This window comes from Salvelinus sp. IW2-2015, unplaced genomic scaffold, assembly GCF_002910315.2.
Source record: "Salvelinus sp. IW2-2015 unplaced genomic scaffold, ASM291031v2 Un_scaffold629, whole genome shotgun sequence".
NCBI lineage: Eukaryota > Metazoa > Chordata > Actinopteri > Salmoniformes > Salmonidae > Salvelinus > Salvelinus sp. IW2-2015.
Genome location: NW_019942585.1, coordinates 500,494 through 518,363, shown reverse-complemented (window position 1 = coordinate 518,363; position 17,870 = coordinate 500,494). Strand labels below are relative to the sequence as shown.

The 17,870-nt window shown below is 40.7% G+C and overlaps 1 protein-coding gene across 30 annotated transcripts; it reads left to right on the top strand.

The window, feature by feature from the left end:
• The first annotated feature begins 313 nt into the window (after nucleotides 1-313).
• Nucleotides 314-17,330, top strand: LOC112068634 (phthioceranic/hydroxyphthioceranic acid synthase). Of its 30 annotated transcripts, none has more exons than XM_070438258.1 (11): nucleotides 314-355; nucleotides 561-641; nucleotides 895-1,048; nucleotides 5,368-5,528; nucleotides 7,488-7,694; nucleotides 7,941-8,122; nucleotides 8,211-15,177; nucleotides 15,322-15,393; nucleotides 15,562-15,586; nucleotides 15,636-15,685; nucleotides 15,833-15,930. In XM_070438258.1, the coding sequence occupies exons 2-7, from the start codon at nucleotides 581-583 to the stop codon at nucleotides 13,770-13,772; spliced, it is 6,327 nt and encodes a 2,108-aa protein (XP_070294359.1). In that variant the 5' UTR covers nucleotides 314-355; nucleotides 561-580; the 3' UTR covers nucleotides 13,773-15,177; nucleotides 15,322-15,393; nucleotides 15,562-15,586; nucleotides 15,636-15,685; nucleotides 15,833-15,930. The 30 variants fall into 30 exon arrangements, 25 of the variants coding, with proteins under 25 accessions (XP_070294359.1, XP_070294351.1, XP_070294348.1 ...); XM_070438250.1 differs by having other exon boundaries at nucleotides 15,322-15,445; XM_070438247.1 differs by adding an exon at nucleotides 15,421-15,445 and having other exon boundaries at nucleotides 15,322-15,372; nucleotides 15,562-15,750; nucleotides 15,872-15,918.
• Nucleotides 17,331-17,870: the final 540 nt, after the last annotated feature.

Genomic DNA, 17,870 nt, shown 5'->3' with positions numbered 1-17,870 from the left:
CATGATTCCATATGTGTTATTTCATATTTTTGATGTCTTCACTATTATCCTACAGTGTAGAAAATAGTAAAAATAAAGAAAAACCCCTGAATGAATAGGTGTGTCCAAACTTTTGACCGGTACTTCATATCTTTTTTGGACACATATTTAACCCCTTATATTTGTTAGCACAAAACTTTGTCCATAATATACAAGGTGCAGTAGTCAAATTTAAGGGCAAACGTTCTGTATATTTACACGGTCATGTTGATAGTCAATGATTCATGTTTTGGGTAGGGCTACTAAAAGAGACAATATAAAAAGCTACACCGTGAACTTCAACTGCATTGTCAAATGAAGGTTCAAGACTCATGAGGTAAGTTTGTGTTGCCGTTAACTGATGTTGATAGAGTTAATACAATTTGAAACCTGTGATTTTATCTTCAGTGCAAACTCCTAAAATTAAGGGACTATCAAACATTGTATTTTGATCAAAACACATTTTCCTTGATTCAGTTTTATTTAAAAATGTAATATTTGTTCATCTTACATTCATGTCATTCATGTCATTCATGCTCTAGAAGTTTCGGACAGTGGTTTCATGATGGGAGATGCTGAGGAGGATATTGCTGTTGTCGGCATTGGCTGTAATTTCCCAGGAGGTAAAACTCAGARTTTGAAACTTTTTTTTAAATAGTTAACATTTCCTGTGGCGGCAAAACTTGTCTGGTGCACTGCCTTAGGTTTCCTTAACCTTCATAGTTATACCTCATTGTAAACAAGAAACCCTCTACTTTAACAGTAACAAAAACAATTGTTTGCTGCACTTGCTTGGACCCCTAATAATGATGACAAAATAATGCCATAATCTACATCTTTAAACTGTCGTAAAAATATATATATATTTCAATACAGGAGAGGGGCTTGACAATTTCTGGAAGGTTCTGTTGGAGGGGAACAACTGTGCTTTACAGATTCCCGATGAAAGGTTTGTCTCTTCCCACTGGTATGACCCCAATGACAACAAAGTTGGAAAATCGCGCACAGATAAGGCTGCACTCATGGATGGGTATGTATCACTCCCATTTGCCTTACAATAAAATGAARGGAAAATCTATATACTCTGTCACAATTCCTCTTGCAAATAGAACAAATTKTAGAAAATATTGGAAATTAGGCAACTTTCCCATTTAGTTCCCTTTAAAGATTTCGGCAAGACGTTATTGCACTGACATTCTGAGATTGTTCTAGGAACATTAAAACATGATGTTAACCTCMMYWCRATAAGAGGATGATCACCACGTTTTTGGTCACTTTTTTGAATGGCAAAATGGGAAACACGCTGGTACGACCTGACAAGACAAGACGAACTGGCAACAGACAAACAGAACATTTATAAACACACAGCAGATCATAGGGAAAAATCGGAGACACCTGGTGGGGGGTGGAGACAAGCACAAGAGAGGTGAAACAGATCAGGGTGTGACATATAAAATGTCAGATTTTTTTTTAACCATCTAAAAATAGGTGCCCTTTTTTGCATGGCATTGGAAAACCTCCCTGGGCTTTGTGTTTGAATCTGTGTTTGAAATTCCCTGCTTGATTGAGGGACCTTACAATTATCTGTATGTGTGGGGTAAAGAGATGAGGTCAGTAAAAATAATATTAAACACTATTATTGCACACAGAGTCCATGCAACTTATTATGTGAATTAGGCAKATTTTTTACTCCTGAACTTATTTAGGCTTGCCATAACAAAGTGCTTGAATACTTATCGACTTAAGACATTTCTAAAAACATTATTCCACTTTGACATTACGGGGTATTGTGTGTGTATACCAGTCTACACCAGAGAAGGCTGACGGGAGGAGCTATAGGAGAGRGGGCTCATTGTAATGGCTGGAATGGTATAAATGGAACGGAGTCAWACATGGTTTCCATATGTTTGATATTGTTCCATTTTTTTCCATTCCAGCTATTACAATTAGTCCTCCTATAGCTCTTCGCTACAGCCTCCTCTGGTGTAGACCAGTGACACAAAATCTCAATTTAATTAATTTTAAATTCAGGATGTATCACAACAAAATAGACAAAACATCGTTTTTACAAGGGCTTGAGTGAAAGGTCTAACTAGTGTTTCCATATGGCCATACKCCTCTCCAAAGTGTACACAGTTCCTAAGTAATTTCATTGCACTTTTATGACTTCACTATCAGGTGTTTTTTTTGTTGCTCTRCTAGCTGTGCCGCTGAGGAGCTAGAGCAAGTACACTTGAAGTTGTTTTGTTTGGAACACTGCCCTGCATCCCCGCCTTTACACGATWACTGTTGTTGTTTTACGCAATCCAAAAAAGGTCCATTATCAATTGCAATCTGGGTCAGGTGGCCATAGTTTGAAAGATTGTTCTATTGCCAACATGACTAGCTAAATTATAAAATATGATACTTGAAAATCTATCTCAAACCCTCTCTTTGGTTCTGAGACACAGAGGCACAAACTTTAGAGAGACACTCTCCAGCCCAGCAGAGGCTACCATCCCCCGGTTTCCCACCTCTGCCCTTGGAAACTCTGTTGCTAGGGGCAACGCTCTCCTGACCTGTGCCATGTGACCTGGCCAGCTAATCAGTGGCCTAGCCAGGGTCAGGAGAATCACCAACACAATCTTTTCCCACCTTTATTTAACCAGGTAGGCTAGTTGAGAACAAGTTCTCATTTACAACTGCGACCTGGCCAAGATAAAGCATAGCAATTCGGCACATACAACAACACAGAGTTACACATGGAATAAACAAAACATAGTCAATAATAGAGTAGAACAAAAGAAAACAAAAGGTCTATGTACAGTGAGTGCAAATGAGGTAAGATAAGGGAGTTAAGGCAATAAATAGGCCATGGTGGTGAAGTAATTACAATATAGCAATTAAACACTGGAATGGTAGATGTGCAGAGGATGAATGTGCAAGTAGAGATACTGGGGTGCAAAGGAGCAAGATAAATAAATAAATACAGTATGAGGTAGGTAGATAGATGGGCTGTTTACAGATAGGCTATGTACAGGTGCAGTGATCTCTGAACTCTTTAGTTGCATTTTGGAGCCCAAGTTGAGCACAGGCTCTGCAAACCCCTGGCTTCACACCAACTCATCATCTGGACCTTTCTTCCTGCTCCACCCGGGACCTCCTACCTGTGTGCTATTGCGTCACTGAACATACAACCACTAACTTTATCACTACAACACTTCCACCTAGTCCATTTCCTGTTTGCTGTGTGTGTGTGTGTGCCTTTCTTGAGGGTGGCTATAAAGTGTGAATTGCCGGGACAGTTGCACCTAGATCTGAACCCGGCACCTCTATCGGAAACCACCACATGTTGCCGCTCTTTTTCAACCATCTTACAGTGTTTTGCTTTCGCGAGGTAATTCAGAGATGCAGATTGTAATTTTGATGTGAATAGAATGGAGTCAATGAGGGAATTCAGATGCCTGATCCGCTCAACTTTTCTTCTCAATACAACAAACAGGCTCATTCTGTTCAGGACAACTCAGGGTATAATGCCATGTCGTCTTGTAACTACATCAAACATAGTGATTATAAACGTTGACTCTGTATATTACAGTTATGATATGGAAATGCACATTTGGACTCACTAGTGTTTGACTTGCTTGCATGACAATGAGGTATTTATTACAGTCCTCAGCGTCTTATCTTTCAAAATACATTGGGTCCTTGTAATTTACAGCATTTCTGTCACTCAGACAACAAAACAGTAGCAAAAGTTGCCCAATTAGCGTAAGGGATGGGGCACTTCTTGTCGAGTGTGGTGCTCCAGTTCAGAACGGCTGTCAGTCAAAACCCATACAGAGCTGTGAAGAGCAGAGCCAGAGCTCTGCCGTCATGTATAGCATGTTACTGAACAGTAAACTAACGTAGCAGGCATAAATAAACACCTGAAACTGGATCACCCACATTCTGCACTTAACGAGAATAAAACAAACTGTCAGGGGAGGTTCTCTTCTGCACTGTTCAACCAATCCAGTAAATGTGGAGGAGGAGTTTAGATGGAGTGTCGCCTCGTTAACTTCTGAAAGAGGAAGTCGTGTCACAAGCTCTCTTTCCAATTCCCCTGAAATTGGAACATCCGGTTATTAACGACCCAGCAGAGGCTACTGTACTGACACTGCGTTCCAATTTAGGCGATTATCAGTGTCCAAATCTGCCATTTTCAACCCGTGTACTGTACGAGTGTAAAGGGCTATGAAATCATTGAAAAAAAATATTTGAAAATAGATGCAGTACAATAAATTGTTTGTTTATGTTCTTGTTTGTAAACAACTGTTTGCGTGGTGGTTTATAATAGGTTGAGGCATTTATACCTTATATTCTTCAAAAATCAAGAATTTAAATGAGCATTGAACAGATGATCAGATCCCAGATTGCAAATTGGTCTAAATGCATGCTGTCATTACCGTTCAGCCTACTACCTAGCTACGCCCTTACAAAAWAAAGACTGAGGTTTTGAAACTGCAGTAAAAGTGCAGTAACTGCAGTTGAATGTGGTATTTTGGACGCAGTAATTGCATAATAACTGCAGGTGTACTATAGTTATACTGAACTGCCAGTTAGACTGCACTCTGACTTCAATCKTTTTTCATAAAGCCACCTCTGATTCTATACACCATAAGAAGATATATTTGATATTTCTCTCACAGAGGGCACTTTCACTAGTCATCATTAACTTTAGCTACAGTAGCAACAGCTATAGACAGGAGTCAACCACAAATGCATGAATATTGATGACTGAAGGTGCATACCTCATCAATTCTTAGGCTTCAAAACYGAGGAAAATCTAGAAATTCACAAAAGTTGATTTTAATCTGTCAACAAKAAAAYAAATMGTGCAATATTGTCGTTGCTCTGCGATCACACAGATTTAAGAAAAGGTCATTTTCAGTCTGACTGTTAATCTTTTATGTTATGTTCTAATTCTCAGAGTATTACTACCTGATATAATGTCAACGTTATACATTACCCTCTRTCCCTCAGTGGCATGAATAAGTATATTTCATATTCTCAGAACCCAAAAGTTATATCCTCTGTTTACTGAAATACACAATACCTCAGGTACACTCCTAGAGAAAAAGGTGCCATCTAGAACCTTAAACGGTTCTTCAGCTGTACCCATAGGAGAACCCTTTGAATGATTATTTTTGGTTCCATGTAGAACCCCTTTTCCACAAATGGTTTCATTTTACATGGAACCTAAAAGGGCTRTCCTATGGGGACAGTTGAAGAACCCTTTTGGAACWGTTTTTTCTAAGAGTGTGAGGTACAACATTGCTGACAGTTGTTTGCTTGGAGTTCCCCTTTMAATTATTTATCATTTTGCAGGTTTAATGAGTTTGATCACAAATTCTTTGGCATCACTGAAACTGAAGTGGAACAAATGGACCCCCAGCAAAAACTCCTTCTTCAGTGTGCYTACAGGGCTCTGGAGAATGCTGGGATGCCAATGGAGAAGGCCAGTGGGACCAAAACAGGAGTGTTTATAGGTAAAGTGGATAATAATGTGTTATTTTAYGGTGTTTTCGCAGCCAGTGTCCCATAAAAGGATCTTATGGTATGGCTTGTTCAGAAGTGCGTTCACTGATTTTTCAATTTTGTCAAATTATCCTGCTTTCTCCTACAAAGACAGCAATGTGAATGCAAGGACGATTTGGACTACAGAAATGTTGGGCACTAATAATGACAAAAACCTCCCAGAAACTACCCCAACTATCCCAAAAAGCTACTCCAAAATACCCCAGACCATCCCAAAATACCTCTAATGGCAACAAAATACTCCAAGCAACACCAAACTACCCCAGAATACCAGAAACTACGGCCACAAGATAACACAGTTGTGCGTGAAATTTAGACATCCTTCGACGAGTTTTATCTCATTTTATAAAATAAAATGCCTTAATCAAATATATGCAATTGATTCTCCATCGTAATGGCGCTTTGGTCTCCTTTTCTTGAAAATACAGAGAGTGCGGAAGTGCTGCCCCACTCCTCTGAACTAAAAATACATTACATTTTTGCCTAGTAGTAGTAACTGAAACATGGATACTGGCTGTAGGACTATAACTCGCACATGTGGCCTAATATAATAGTATGTCTTGCAGTTAAATTATATATCAAATATGAATTTTGTCTCATATATGATTTCTTTCAGCATCTTGAGAGAATGGGAAAGCACGGTTAGGGACTGTGCAAACATGCTGTCTTTGTCAGGGACATAAAAGCTGACAGTAGGCTATTTCAACCACATAAAATATGCATCCAAGACGAACTGAAATCTTATCAGATTCATGTTGGACTGTTTTTCACAGCTTTCCAAACCGGTTAAACTGATGTCCTTTTGACATTTTGCAGGAAATATCTTTCCACTGTTTTAGAGTTATTGCCTTGCTATTTCTCCCCGGTCCCTACAAGTCCTTGCTCTGAGAGCAGAAATGGAAGAGAAAACCTTTGCCCACCCAGAAATGGAAGAGAAAACCTTTAAACCACTCAGAAATGGAAGATTAATTGAACTAATTTAAGTTTGTGACAAGTGTAGTGTAGAGAATCATTGTACAATCTAACCCGCTGTGACATATCTTTTCAATAACCAAAAATATAATATTTTCAGCTGTTTTGAAGCTGGTGTATAAAACCAAAAGTAAAATATGCAAAAACGAAACATCATAACAGGAAGCATAGAAATAGCACACATAGAACAGATCTACCGTATCTTAGACTTCCTTTCAATTAGAATGACAGATCTATAACTCACATTGCTATGTGAATTTAGTGGTCCCCAAAAAGTGACATATTGCCGCTTTAAAGTGGTTTAGATGGTACAATGATTCTCTACCCTATACTTGCTGGTTTTGTCACAAACTGAAATTAGGCGAATTATAATATTAGCAACCAGGAAAACGGCAGAGCGATTTCCGCATAGTGCATCTTTAAGAGATACAGCACTGTTTACGCCAAGGTTTTATTGAAATGATTAGGAGCATCTGACACTCTGCAAATGTCTGGTGTCTAGTAAAGCAGGGGGTCAGGCTCTGGCAACGGAAATAGATAAAGGGGACATTTGACAGGTTAAAGAAGGATTTTTAAGCCTTGAGACAAATTTGGCACATATGCGTAATCCATGTCTTTCAGAGGGCAAATGGGTAAGACAAAAAATGTAAGTGAACTGGATATGGTAGCATTTACCCTAGCCCTTACCCTAATCATAAGTATGTTGTACAGTGTAACAATTAGTAATTACAATACTTGTTACACTGTACTTACAGGAATAATGACATAGTTATAAAGACATTGTAATGTAAGCAAATTGGCTATTTATTATTTAATAATTTCGGTATTATTGTCTATTTAATTTTGACTGCATTGGTCCTCCATTGAAAGAAAGCCCACACACAATAAAATGTCAGTTGTGTATTATTTTCAATAATGTGTGCCTYTTTTCATTCAAGGGCTTATGAACAGAGATTATGAACAATCTGCTGCATTTATGAACCCAAATTTAATCAACCACTGCACCGGCACCGGACTATCTATGAGTATAGCAGCCAACAGAATCTCATACATCTTCAACTTCACTGGACCCTCTCTCTCCATTGACTGTGCCTGCTCTTCATCCCTTGTTGCTCTTCATTTAGCTTGTCAAGCCATAAAACAAGGTGTGTAATGTATCACATTTACCTACGTTTTACAATGCATGCAACATTTTGTCAAYATGTAATCTTACACACTGACTGAATTCACTACAACAACAAAAAAATCTAAAATCCGAAATATTTTACAAAGCCCTTTTTACGCAGCTCTGTCAAAGTGCCCTGAAGAGCAAAGCAGAAGCAAAAGCATGGTGGCTCTCATCACAAAATAWAATCTGACAGATTTGTATACTGTATGCTTTCGCTTCTCAGGTGACTGCGAGATGGCTCTTTGTGGTGGRGTCAATTGTATCATACAGCCACTAGTCTTTGTCGCTCTCAGCAAAGCAAAGATGATTTCACCAGAAGGCACCAGCAAACCWTTCTCCAGCAGAGCAGATGGCTATGGCAGAGGAGAGGGTTGTGGGATTATTCTTCTGAAGCCACTAAAAAAAGTAAATTATTTTCTGTTTCACTGTCACAAAATTGCTCTCACTTTGACTTTTTTTTTTAACCTTACACACTGATTTATATTTGACACAGGCTCTCAAGGAGKATGACCATGTGTGGGGCATCATAAGCAACACTGCTGTAAACCAAGATGGCCACACAGTCACTCCAATTACCAAGCCYTCCATGGTCCAGCAAGAGGAGCTGCTGCGCGGAATCTATTCAGAGTCTGACCTGTTATCGGTCCAGTACATAGAGGCTCATGGGACTGGAACTCCAGTGGGGGATCCCATAGAAGCAGSKAGCATCTCCAAAGTCATTGCCAAAGCCAGACCTCCAGGTTCAGAGACACTCCTCATCGGCTCTGTGAAAGGCAACATTGGACACACTGAATCTGCAGCTGGAGTGGCAGGGCTAATCAAGGTACTCCTAATGATGAAACATGAAACCTTTGTCCCTTCCCTGTTCTACTCTGAGGACAGTGCCAGTATAGATGCTAAATCCTTGAATGTAAAAGTTCCCACTAAAGCAGAAAAGTGGGGCAACGCAGGCTCTGTTGAACGGGTTGCAGGGATCAATAATTTTGGTTTTGGAGGAACAAATGCACATGTGATTGTCAAACAACACAAGCAGTCAAATGTTCCTCAAAAAAGTGGTAGGAAATCACACAATTGTTTTGTCCTCTCTGCCAGTTCTGAGAAGTCTATGAGTATGATGWTGGAGGACACAATTCAACAGATAGACAGAGACAACAAAGGGGATCTAGAAGCTCTTGCATACACATCTGCATGTAGAAGAAGCCACTTGAAACATCGATATCGGAAAGCATTCAGAACTCTCTCTCTGGCTGATCTAAAAGATCAACTCAAGTCTGCCATGAACAAGGTAACAACGCCATCTTACTCAGATCCCAGGCTAGTATTTGTCTTCTGTGGGAACGGTGTAACCTATCAAGGCATGTGCCAGCAGCTCCTGAAACATGAGCCTGTGTTCAGAGAGAAGATCAGCCAAATTGAGAAGCTTTTCCAAAAGTTCAATAACATGAGTATCATAGAGAGACTTGAGAGTGAATCAGAGAGTAAGGATCTTTCAAAACCAGATGTTGTCCAGCCCCTCCTCTTTGCCATTCAGGTTGGCATAGCCAGTCTCTTCAAGCACTGGGGCATCAAACCTGATGCCATTCTTGGCCACTCTGTAGGAGAGGTTGCTGCTGCCCACTGCTCTGGTCTGTTGTCCCTTGAGGATGCAGTGAAGGTGATCTACTTCCGCAGTACTCTGCAGAATAAGGTCACAGGAGGGAAAATGCTTGTGGTCAGTAACATGGTCGTATCAGAGGTCTTGAACCTCCTTCCCTCCTACTCAAATAYGYTTTCCTTGGCTGCCTTCAACAGCCCACAGTCCTGCACGCTCTCAGGTGATGCAGAGGCTATAGACYGTCTCCATCGAAAGCTGAGCAGCTCAGTCAAGAGTAAGAATCTGTTCCTCCGTGTTCTGGATGTCCCTGCTGCATACCACAGCCAGATGATGGATCCCATCCTGTCTCAACTAGAGGACAGTATTGGCTCTTTACAGGTCAATGATGTTGAGGCAGAATTGTTCTCCACAGTGACAGGAAAGGAGGTAGAGCAACCAGACTTCAGCACAGGCAAATACTGGGCCAGGAACATWCGAGAMCCAGTTTCATTTGAACAGGCAGTGAGATCAMRAYCCAAAGAGAAAAAMAARGTAGTCTTTGTGGAGATTGGCCCGAGAAGAGCTCTACAAAGAAACATCCAGGAGACTCTSGGAAATGACACCATAGTTCTGTCCTCAGTGCAGCCAGATAAAGATCARGAGACAATGCTGAATACTGTGTCCAAACTGTTTGAGTTGGGGGTTCAGGTYGACTGGGATCAGTTCTACAGAGGRRGTGAGGCTTCKCCAACACCTTTCCCAAGGTATCAGTTTGATTCTACTCAGAGAGATGTTATCATTGCTGCATCAAAGGTGCATCATACATCAGCTAATCATCCTGTGRTAASTCATACAGCTAGCGATAGCAATACCTTCAGTTGTGATCTGTCTTCTGACTCAGTATCCTACCTGCATGAGCATAAACACAATGGTGTTMCCATAATCCCTGGTGCCTTCTATACTGAGTTGGGTTTGGCTGCCTTCATGGCCAGTGCCAAACCAAAGGTTCCACTCAACACACTGCAAGTCAGTATCAGTTTTCAGAGTCCCTATGTTTTCACACAGAATGCACCAGAGATTAAAGTYCAACTTGAACSAGCAGTGGATGAGACCCATTTTAAGATATATTCTCCCTCCACAAACCATGCATCAGGTACAATAACGTGCAAGCGAGGACAGCTAGCTGAAGAGCAGAACATTTRGCTAAGCMCGATCTACAAAAGATGCAATTCAGTGTTGAGTTCTGAAAAGTTCTACACTGAAATTGCTCTGGGTGGGTTTCAGTATGGCACTGTTTTCCAGAACACGGGGGATGTACACTATGGTGAAGAGTTTAAGGAGGCTTTTTCAGTTGTCACAGTTCCAGAGGAATTGCTGTCTCAGTTGCATGAATACTGCATTCACCCTGTAGTGTTAGACTTCCTGATGCAACTTGCTCCTGTTACAGTAGCATATAGATCCTCTTCAAGGCCCGGGTTTCCTGTCAAAATAGGCAGCTTGACAGTGTTTGAACCCCTGCAAGAGGAAATGATTGTGTATCTGAAAGCAATTGATGAAGGTGTTGATCACTATGAAGTATGTGGTTGCTTTACAGACAAAGAGGGAAGAGTTTTGGTTGAGCTTAAGCATGTGATGATTAAATATCTTGGGAGCCACTCTCATGTTGTTGAAGAATACTTTTTCCACAATGACTTCAATGTTGTCTGTGAGGATATCAATTCCTCTAATGCCAGTGAGGCACCAAAGGCCTTGGTCTTTTCTGACCAGGTAGAACTTCCAAAAGCCATGCAACCACACTTAAGTTCACAGTCTAGATACATCTCCTTCACACAATCTAAGGAGGTCTTGAGCCATGGATTTCCTACACTCCTGGCAAACCTTAATATCACAGATCTCAACAAACACTTTCAGGAGGTCTTATTTGTGTGGGGTCYGGAAGATGTTACGTCACTGAGAACTGAGTATGTTCTGGAGAATATGGTAAGCTGCTGTGAGATGTTCAGGAAAATTGTCCTGGCACTGAGGGCCATGCAATTTKCAAATTCCATCAGAGTAATAACCTACCAGTCAGCGGAGAACACAGTGGGCCARATCAGCGCAGGCTTTGTCCTGTCAGGCATGACTAGATCGTGTGCTGCAGAAATGGAAAASRTTTCCWTCCAGCTGATTGACATCAARTCTGTCTCTACAGAGGACATCAGAGCTCTGTCTCAGGTCTTAAAGTCATACCCTTGCAAAAGATACCCAGAGTTGGTTGTGAAAGGTGGGCTGATTTTGAAACCTGATATTGTACATACTCCCATTGGAAACATTGAGAGCACTGAGGGAAGGATTTTCTCTTCAATGTCTGAGCCATGCATCTTTCAGACAAATGACCCCTGCAGAATGACTAGCTTGTCTGCCATTCCCTGTGATGTTGACGATACWAACATCCATGAGAAATCAGTTGAGATTCAGCTCAGTAAGATAGCTGTTCATTCCTCAGACTATTGTCCTGTCAGTGTCTCTGACCTGAACTATGGTCAGACAATGTACTGGAACAATCACACATCTCAGAACCACCAGCTCCTGGTTCTTGACTTCAGTGGTACTGTCACAGCTGTAGGGAAAAATGTGAACAAACTGAAAGTGGGAGACCATGTAGTATCATGTTATCCCATTGCTGCATCTTCTAAGATTGTGATTCCTGAAGCAGCATGCTACAAGACAAAGAGGCTCACATTTCTGAAAGAGGCTCCTTGTGTCTCCTACTTTGTTCTGGCATGGGAAATACTGCACAGACTGTTACCTAGAGTCAAACAACAGAGAAGGTTGAGCATCATCWCCTCTGTTCCTGACTCTAGTCTGCTGAAGGTCTTAATCCAAACAGCAAACAAATCAGGATGGAAGGCCATTGTAGGGACACCGTGCAATYGGATGTTTGTTGATGCAATTCTCCTCCTTCCACCATTTGATAKATCTCTGTTGGCAGAAGTCAGCAATTGTCCTGATGTCAGACATGTTGTCATTGTCTGTGAATCCCAGTCCCACTGCTTGCTTGAACAGAGMGCTTTCCAGAATGTTAAGGATAGTGTTCACATACAGACTCTTCAGATGTCCAGCARCTTACAAAAGGGATCACTCATTGCCAAGAGGCCACACATTTKTCGTTGGCTCKAYTCCATGKATTTMGACAGGATWTCATTTTCTCTAGASACRTCTACCTTTCAGAGAATGTCATCCGGTAGCATTGACTTCCTGTCTGTTGAGGAATCTGAGTCGTACTTCAGRTCAAAGACCCTGTCTGTTGTGGCYCTGGGTAAAGATGATTCCAYYGGCACACTGTCRAACATTCAGTTGCTGCCTAAACCAACCRCGCTTTTCCAGAAGAAGTCTGTYTACATTGTCACAGGTGGTCTCTCTGGGCTGGGGTTCGAAACAGTGAAGTTCCTTTCGAAGAAAGGTGGAGAGTACATCGTCATACTCTCCAGAAGTAGCCCCACACCAGACATACAGCAGGAGATAGTCATTCTGGAAAGACAATGGAGTGCCCGTATTATATGGATGGGATGTGATGTATCTGTCTCTGAGCATGTGCTCAGAGTGATTGGTCTCATTGGTCAGAAGTTTCCCTCTTGTCCAATCAAAGGGGTGTTTCACAGTGCAGTCGTCCTGCATGATGGGTTGATTGAAAARCTTGACAAATCCCACTTTGAGAAAGTCCTAAAGCCCAAGGTGAATGGAGCTCTGAATCTGCACCACGCCACAAAACACTGCAAGTTAGACTACTTTGTGTGCTACTCTTCCATCMCTTCTTTCCTTGGCAATGCCTCACAAACAAACTATGCAGCAGCTAATTCATTCCTGGACTACTTCTGTCAGTATAGACGGAATATTGGCCTATCTGGGCAATCCATCAACTGGGGAGCTTTGAACCTTGGTCTCCTGCTTAACAAGGATCATTTACACAGGTTTCTGGAGASAAGGGGATTGATGGTGATGGATGTTACAGAGATTCATGAGAGTTTGGAACAATGCCTCTTGCTAAACAAACCCCAACAGGTTGTATGTAGGTTTCACATCAAGAACATGATGAGCAATGTCCTCTCTCAAAATGCATCATTGACCATGCGTATGTCTGCATTAGTGGATGAGGCAGTGCAAAAAGTACAATTCCAAAAGTCACAGTCTGAACATACTTCTGTGCCATCCTCCCCAAGTGAATACATCAAGTCTGTACTCAGTCAAACAATTGGTGTTGACAAGAATGAGTTAGATGACGATTCTCCTCTCTCTGCCTTAGGAATTGACTCAATGCTAGCCATGACCCTACAGAACCTCATCTTTCAGGATAGGGGTGTGAATGTGCCTCTGGTTACATTGCTGGACCCCAATGGGACACTGTCTACATTGGTATCAATGCTGATGGAGAATACTGAGGGTGAATCTCAGAATGATGATCAGAAAGAGGACATGACAGATGACATGTTGACAAGACTATAGAGATTCCAATTGAACATTTATAATTGAAAATAAATATGTAGATATCAGATTTTCCCATCATATTTACATGTTTGATCAGACAAGATTCAGAAACATTACACATATCATTATTCGATATATTTGAAACAATGATTAGTGTGAGACCGTTAATTCCCTTCGGCATTACCTGCATCCTCACAAAACATTGTAACAAAGGTAAATGTGTTGTGAATTATCACTAAATGTGAAAGGAGTTCAATGTTCTGACTGCTGCGATGAAAAACTGTTTTTAAAACGTTCAGTTMTGGGGGTCAATTACCTGTAGCTTCTACCAGAGGGGAGGGGCTGAAAGAGGTAGTTGCCTGGATGGAAGGGGTCATTGAGGATTTTTTTGCTGCACGTTTGGAGGTGCGCTTGGTGTACACAGAGCTTACACCAGTCTATGGCTATCTCTGTGTTTTTRTTTTGTAGGTGTTGAGCATTAGGTCGTTGTCCTTACATCACATCACTGCCCGAGTCACTTCACGGCGGCACTGCGTTTCATTGTTTTCTGTGATGAGGCCGACTATGGTGCTGTCATCAGCATATTTTAAGATCTTAACTGAGGTCTGCTGAGATGTAAACTGGTTTGTGAAAAGGGAGAAGAGCAGGGGGGACAGCACGCAGCCCTGTGGTGCACCAGTACTGAGGGTCAGAGGGTGAGATGGCAGATTGTTTACCTTGACAGTCTGTTTCTGTTCCTCAGGAGGTCCAGTATCTAGTGACACATAGCTGGGTTGATGTTCATGTCATGCAGCGTAGTGAATCGTTTGTGGGAATTGATGGTATTGAATGCCAATCTAAAGTCTATGAACAAGATGCGTGCGTAGGTGTTAGGTGTATCCAGGCGTCGCAATGTGTGGTGGAGTGCCAGGATGACGGCATCTTCGACTGACCTACTAGCTCTGTAGGCAAACCTGAGTTGATCCGTCAATGGGGATGTGAATGATTGTAGGTAGGCCAGGACTAGGCGTTCAAATGTTTTCATGGCCACAGAAGTCAGGTTGACAGGTCTGAAGTGATTGAGGCAGGTTGTCTATGCGCTTGTTTCCTCAAACTGCTCATAAAACTCATTAAGCTTGTCTCTGGGAGGTAACGGTCCTCTTTTGAAGGGGTGGGTTGTTTTTTTGTAATTTGTCTTCTACTGTAAGCATTTCCAGACTGATCTGGAGTCATTGGCAGTGAATTGTGCTTCCAATTGTTTTGTGTGGTTTGTGTTGTTCTTCCTTGCAGAGCGCAAACTTGGTTTATTTATATTTTTCTTGATCTCCATTGATGTATGGCAGAGTTATTTTTCCCTAACATAGTAAAGCTAGTTATTTTCCTTACATAGTAAAGCTAGTTATTTTCATAGTAAGCGAGTTATTTTCCTTACATAGTAAAGCTAGTTATTTCCCTTACATAGTAAATCTAGTTATTTTCATAGTAAGCTTGTTATTTTCTTTACATAGTAAAGCCAGTTATTTTCCTACAGAGTAAATTTAGTTATTTCATAGTAAAGCTGGGTATTTTCCTTGCATAGTAAAGCTAGTTATTTTCCCGACATAGTAAAGCTAGTTATTTTCCCGACTAAGTAAAGCTAGTTATTTTCATAGTAAAGCTAGTTATTTTCCCTGCATAGTAAAGCTAGTTATTTTCCCTGCATAGTAAAGCTAGTTATTTCCCTGCATAGTAAAGCTGTTTATTTTCTTACATAGTAAAGCTGTTATGTTTATAGTAAAGCTAGTTATTTTCTCTTACATAGAAACTAGTTATTTCATAGTAAAGCTAGTTATTTTCCCGACATAGTAAAGCTAGTTATTTTTCATAGTAAAGCTAGTTATTTTCCCGACATAGTAAAGCCAGTTATTTTCCTGACATAGTAAAGCTAGGTTTTTCCCGACATAGTAAAGCTAGTTATTTTCATAGTACAGCTAGTTATTTTCCCTTTATAGTAAAGCTAGTTATTTTCCTTACTATAGTAAAGCTAGTTATTTTCCCTTTATAGTAAAGCTAGTTATTTTCCTTACATAGTAAGCTAGTTATGTTCATAGTAAAGCTAGTTATTTTTCCTTACATAGTAAAGCTAGTTATTTTCATAGTTAAGCTAGTTATTTTCCCGACATAGTAAAGCTGTTATTTTCCCGTAGTAAAAAGCTAGTTATTTGAGAATCAGGGCTTGCTGTTGCCGTATGATGCAACGATTTTGTGGAGAAATTCGGCGCATGTGACAAACCAATTTGATTTGATACCCGCTCTACACAGAACCGGATGCATGACGTCACAGTGTCTGTGCACTCATCGAGTGTGGTACAATTGTACATTCAAAACAGCCTTTCAGAGATTCGACGGAATCTTTGGAATATATTTGAACCGTTTTGGACTTTAGTTTGATAGTTTTGAGTTTTTGTTATACATTGGAATGAGGAGCAGCATCACATGGTCAGATTCTCAAAGGGAGCTCTGGGAATGCATGGTAAGCAGATGAGATTGAACTGTAGCAGTGGTCTAGAATTGTATCTTCTCTTGTGGGGCATGTCACCAGTTGTTCATAGTTAGGTAACTCGTAGACAGGTTGGTGTGGTTAAAATCACAGCACAATTGTGTTGGAGTCGGGTGAGATTTCCACTGTGGAAATGTGATGTGCTAGTTAGCTGATGGTAGCTGGCGTTAGCTTGCGGTGGGATGTAAACACCGGTTAGCACAATTGTCGCAAATTCCCTTGGTAGAATGGTCTGCAATTTATAGTTAGGAATTCAAGGTCAGGGGAGCATTGTTGATGTAGTATTGTACACCAGCGCTGATTAATTTGTATTCAGACACAAACCGCCTTGTGATTTTAGAGAACTTGACTGAGCTGTCGGATGGTAAAATCCAGGGGGGATACGGCCGAGTCTGTAACAGATTGATCCAGACATGTCTTGGTCAGTCACATGGCGGAGCATTCCCTGGATACAGCCGAGTCTGCGAACAGATTGATCCAGACATGTCTTGGTCAGACACATGATTCTCTGGAATCTCTCATAGTTTAGATCAAAAGCAGAAGTTCATTCTATTCCTGAGTGAACGGCAGGCAGAAGGTGGCCCGGAGGAGACATATCCTGAACCTAGAGAGTATATCGGCTCGCCTTCCATGTCTGGGTGTATTCCCACCTGTAGCAGTGACTGCCCAGGTATGTTTTTAGTCAGTAATCCCACAGGTAAAGAAAGACTCCATACTATTTCTCCCTGATGTTTAGTAGCTCCAAACGACTATATTTATGTAAACATAACGACTATATTTGTGTAAACATAACGACTATATTTGTGTAATCATAACTACTATATTTGTGTAAACATAACGACTATATTTGTGTAAACATAATGACTATATTTCTGTAATAATATTTGTTCAAGGTGTTATGCAATATTTGGGCAATATTACAAAATCTACTTTTTATTTTAGAATGTTTTTTTTCTTTTTTTTCTTATGTTTATTTGTTAGGATATTACTTTATTCACATGTACTAATCTGTACTGTATTTCTTTTGTAAAATGTAAAATAAAATTATTTCAAATGAACCAGTTTAAAGTCACTTTTAACTTTTAATTAATTTATGAGTTAACATTGCTCTTGTTGTTAGTGGTTCAAGCAGCAAAGATGGGTGAAACCCTATTGTACTTGATTATTATTTGCCGATTTGGTTAAAGAAAAAGGTCATTCCAGTGAGATGGTCAGGCTTAGGAGGTTGCAACCTTGCATGATGGTAAAAGGCCTACTGACCAATATCAGGTTCAGGAGAGAAGCAGGGGGAACCAACAGGCTCAGTCGAAGTAAAGAAGATCCAACTCCTTGACAGTGTAGATGAGAGAATGTGCAGAGACCTCCGTTTGTCTACTTACAATACTGCTGAGGACATGTTCAGGGTGCTTGAGAACAGGTATGGAAACAAGTCTACAATTGCCTTGGAGATAATTGAGGATCTGGAGAAAATTCCTGCTTTAAGAGCAAATCAGCCAAYGAAAGTTATCGACATGATCCAAACTATAGAGAAGGCACTCATAGAAAGCAAGTTTACCCTGACAACACTCAAGCGAGATTGGCTTGTCTTTCATGGTTAA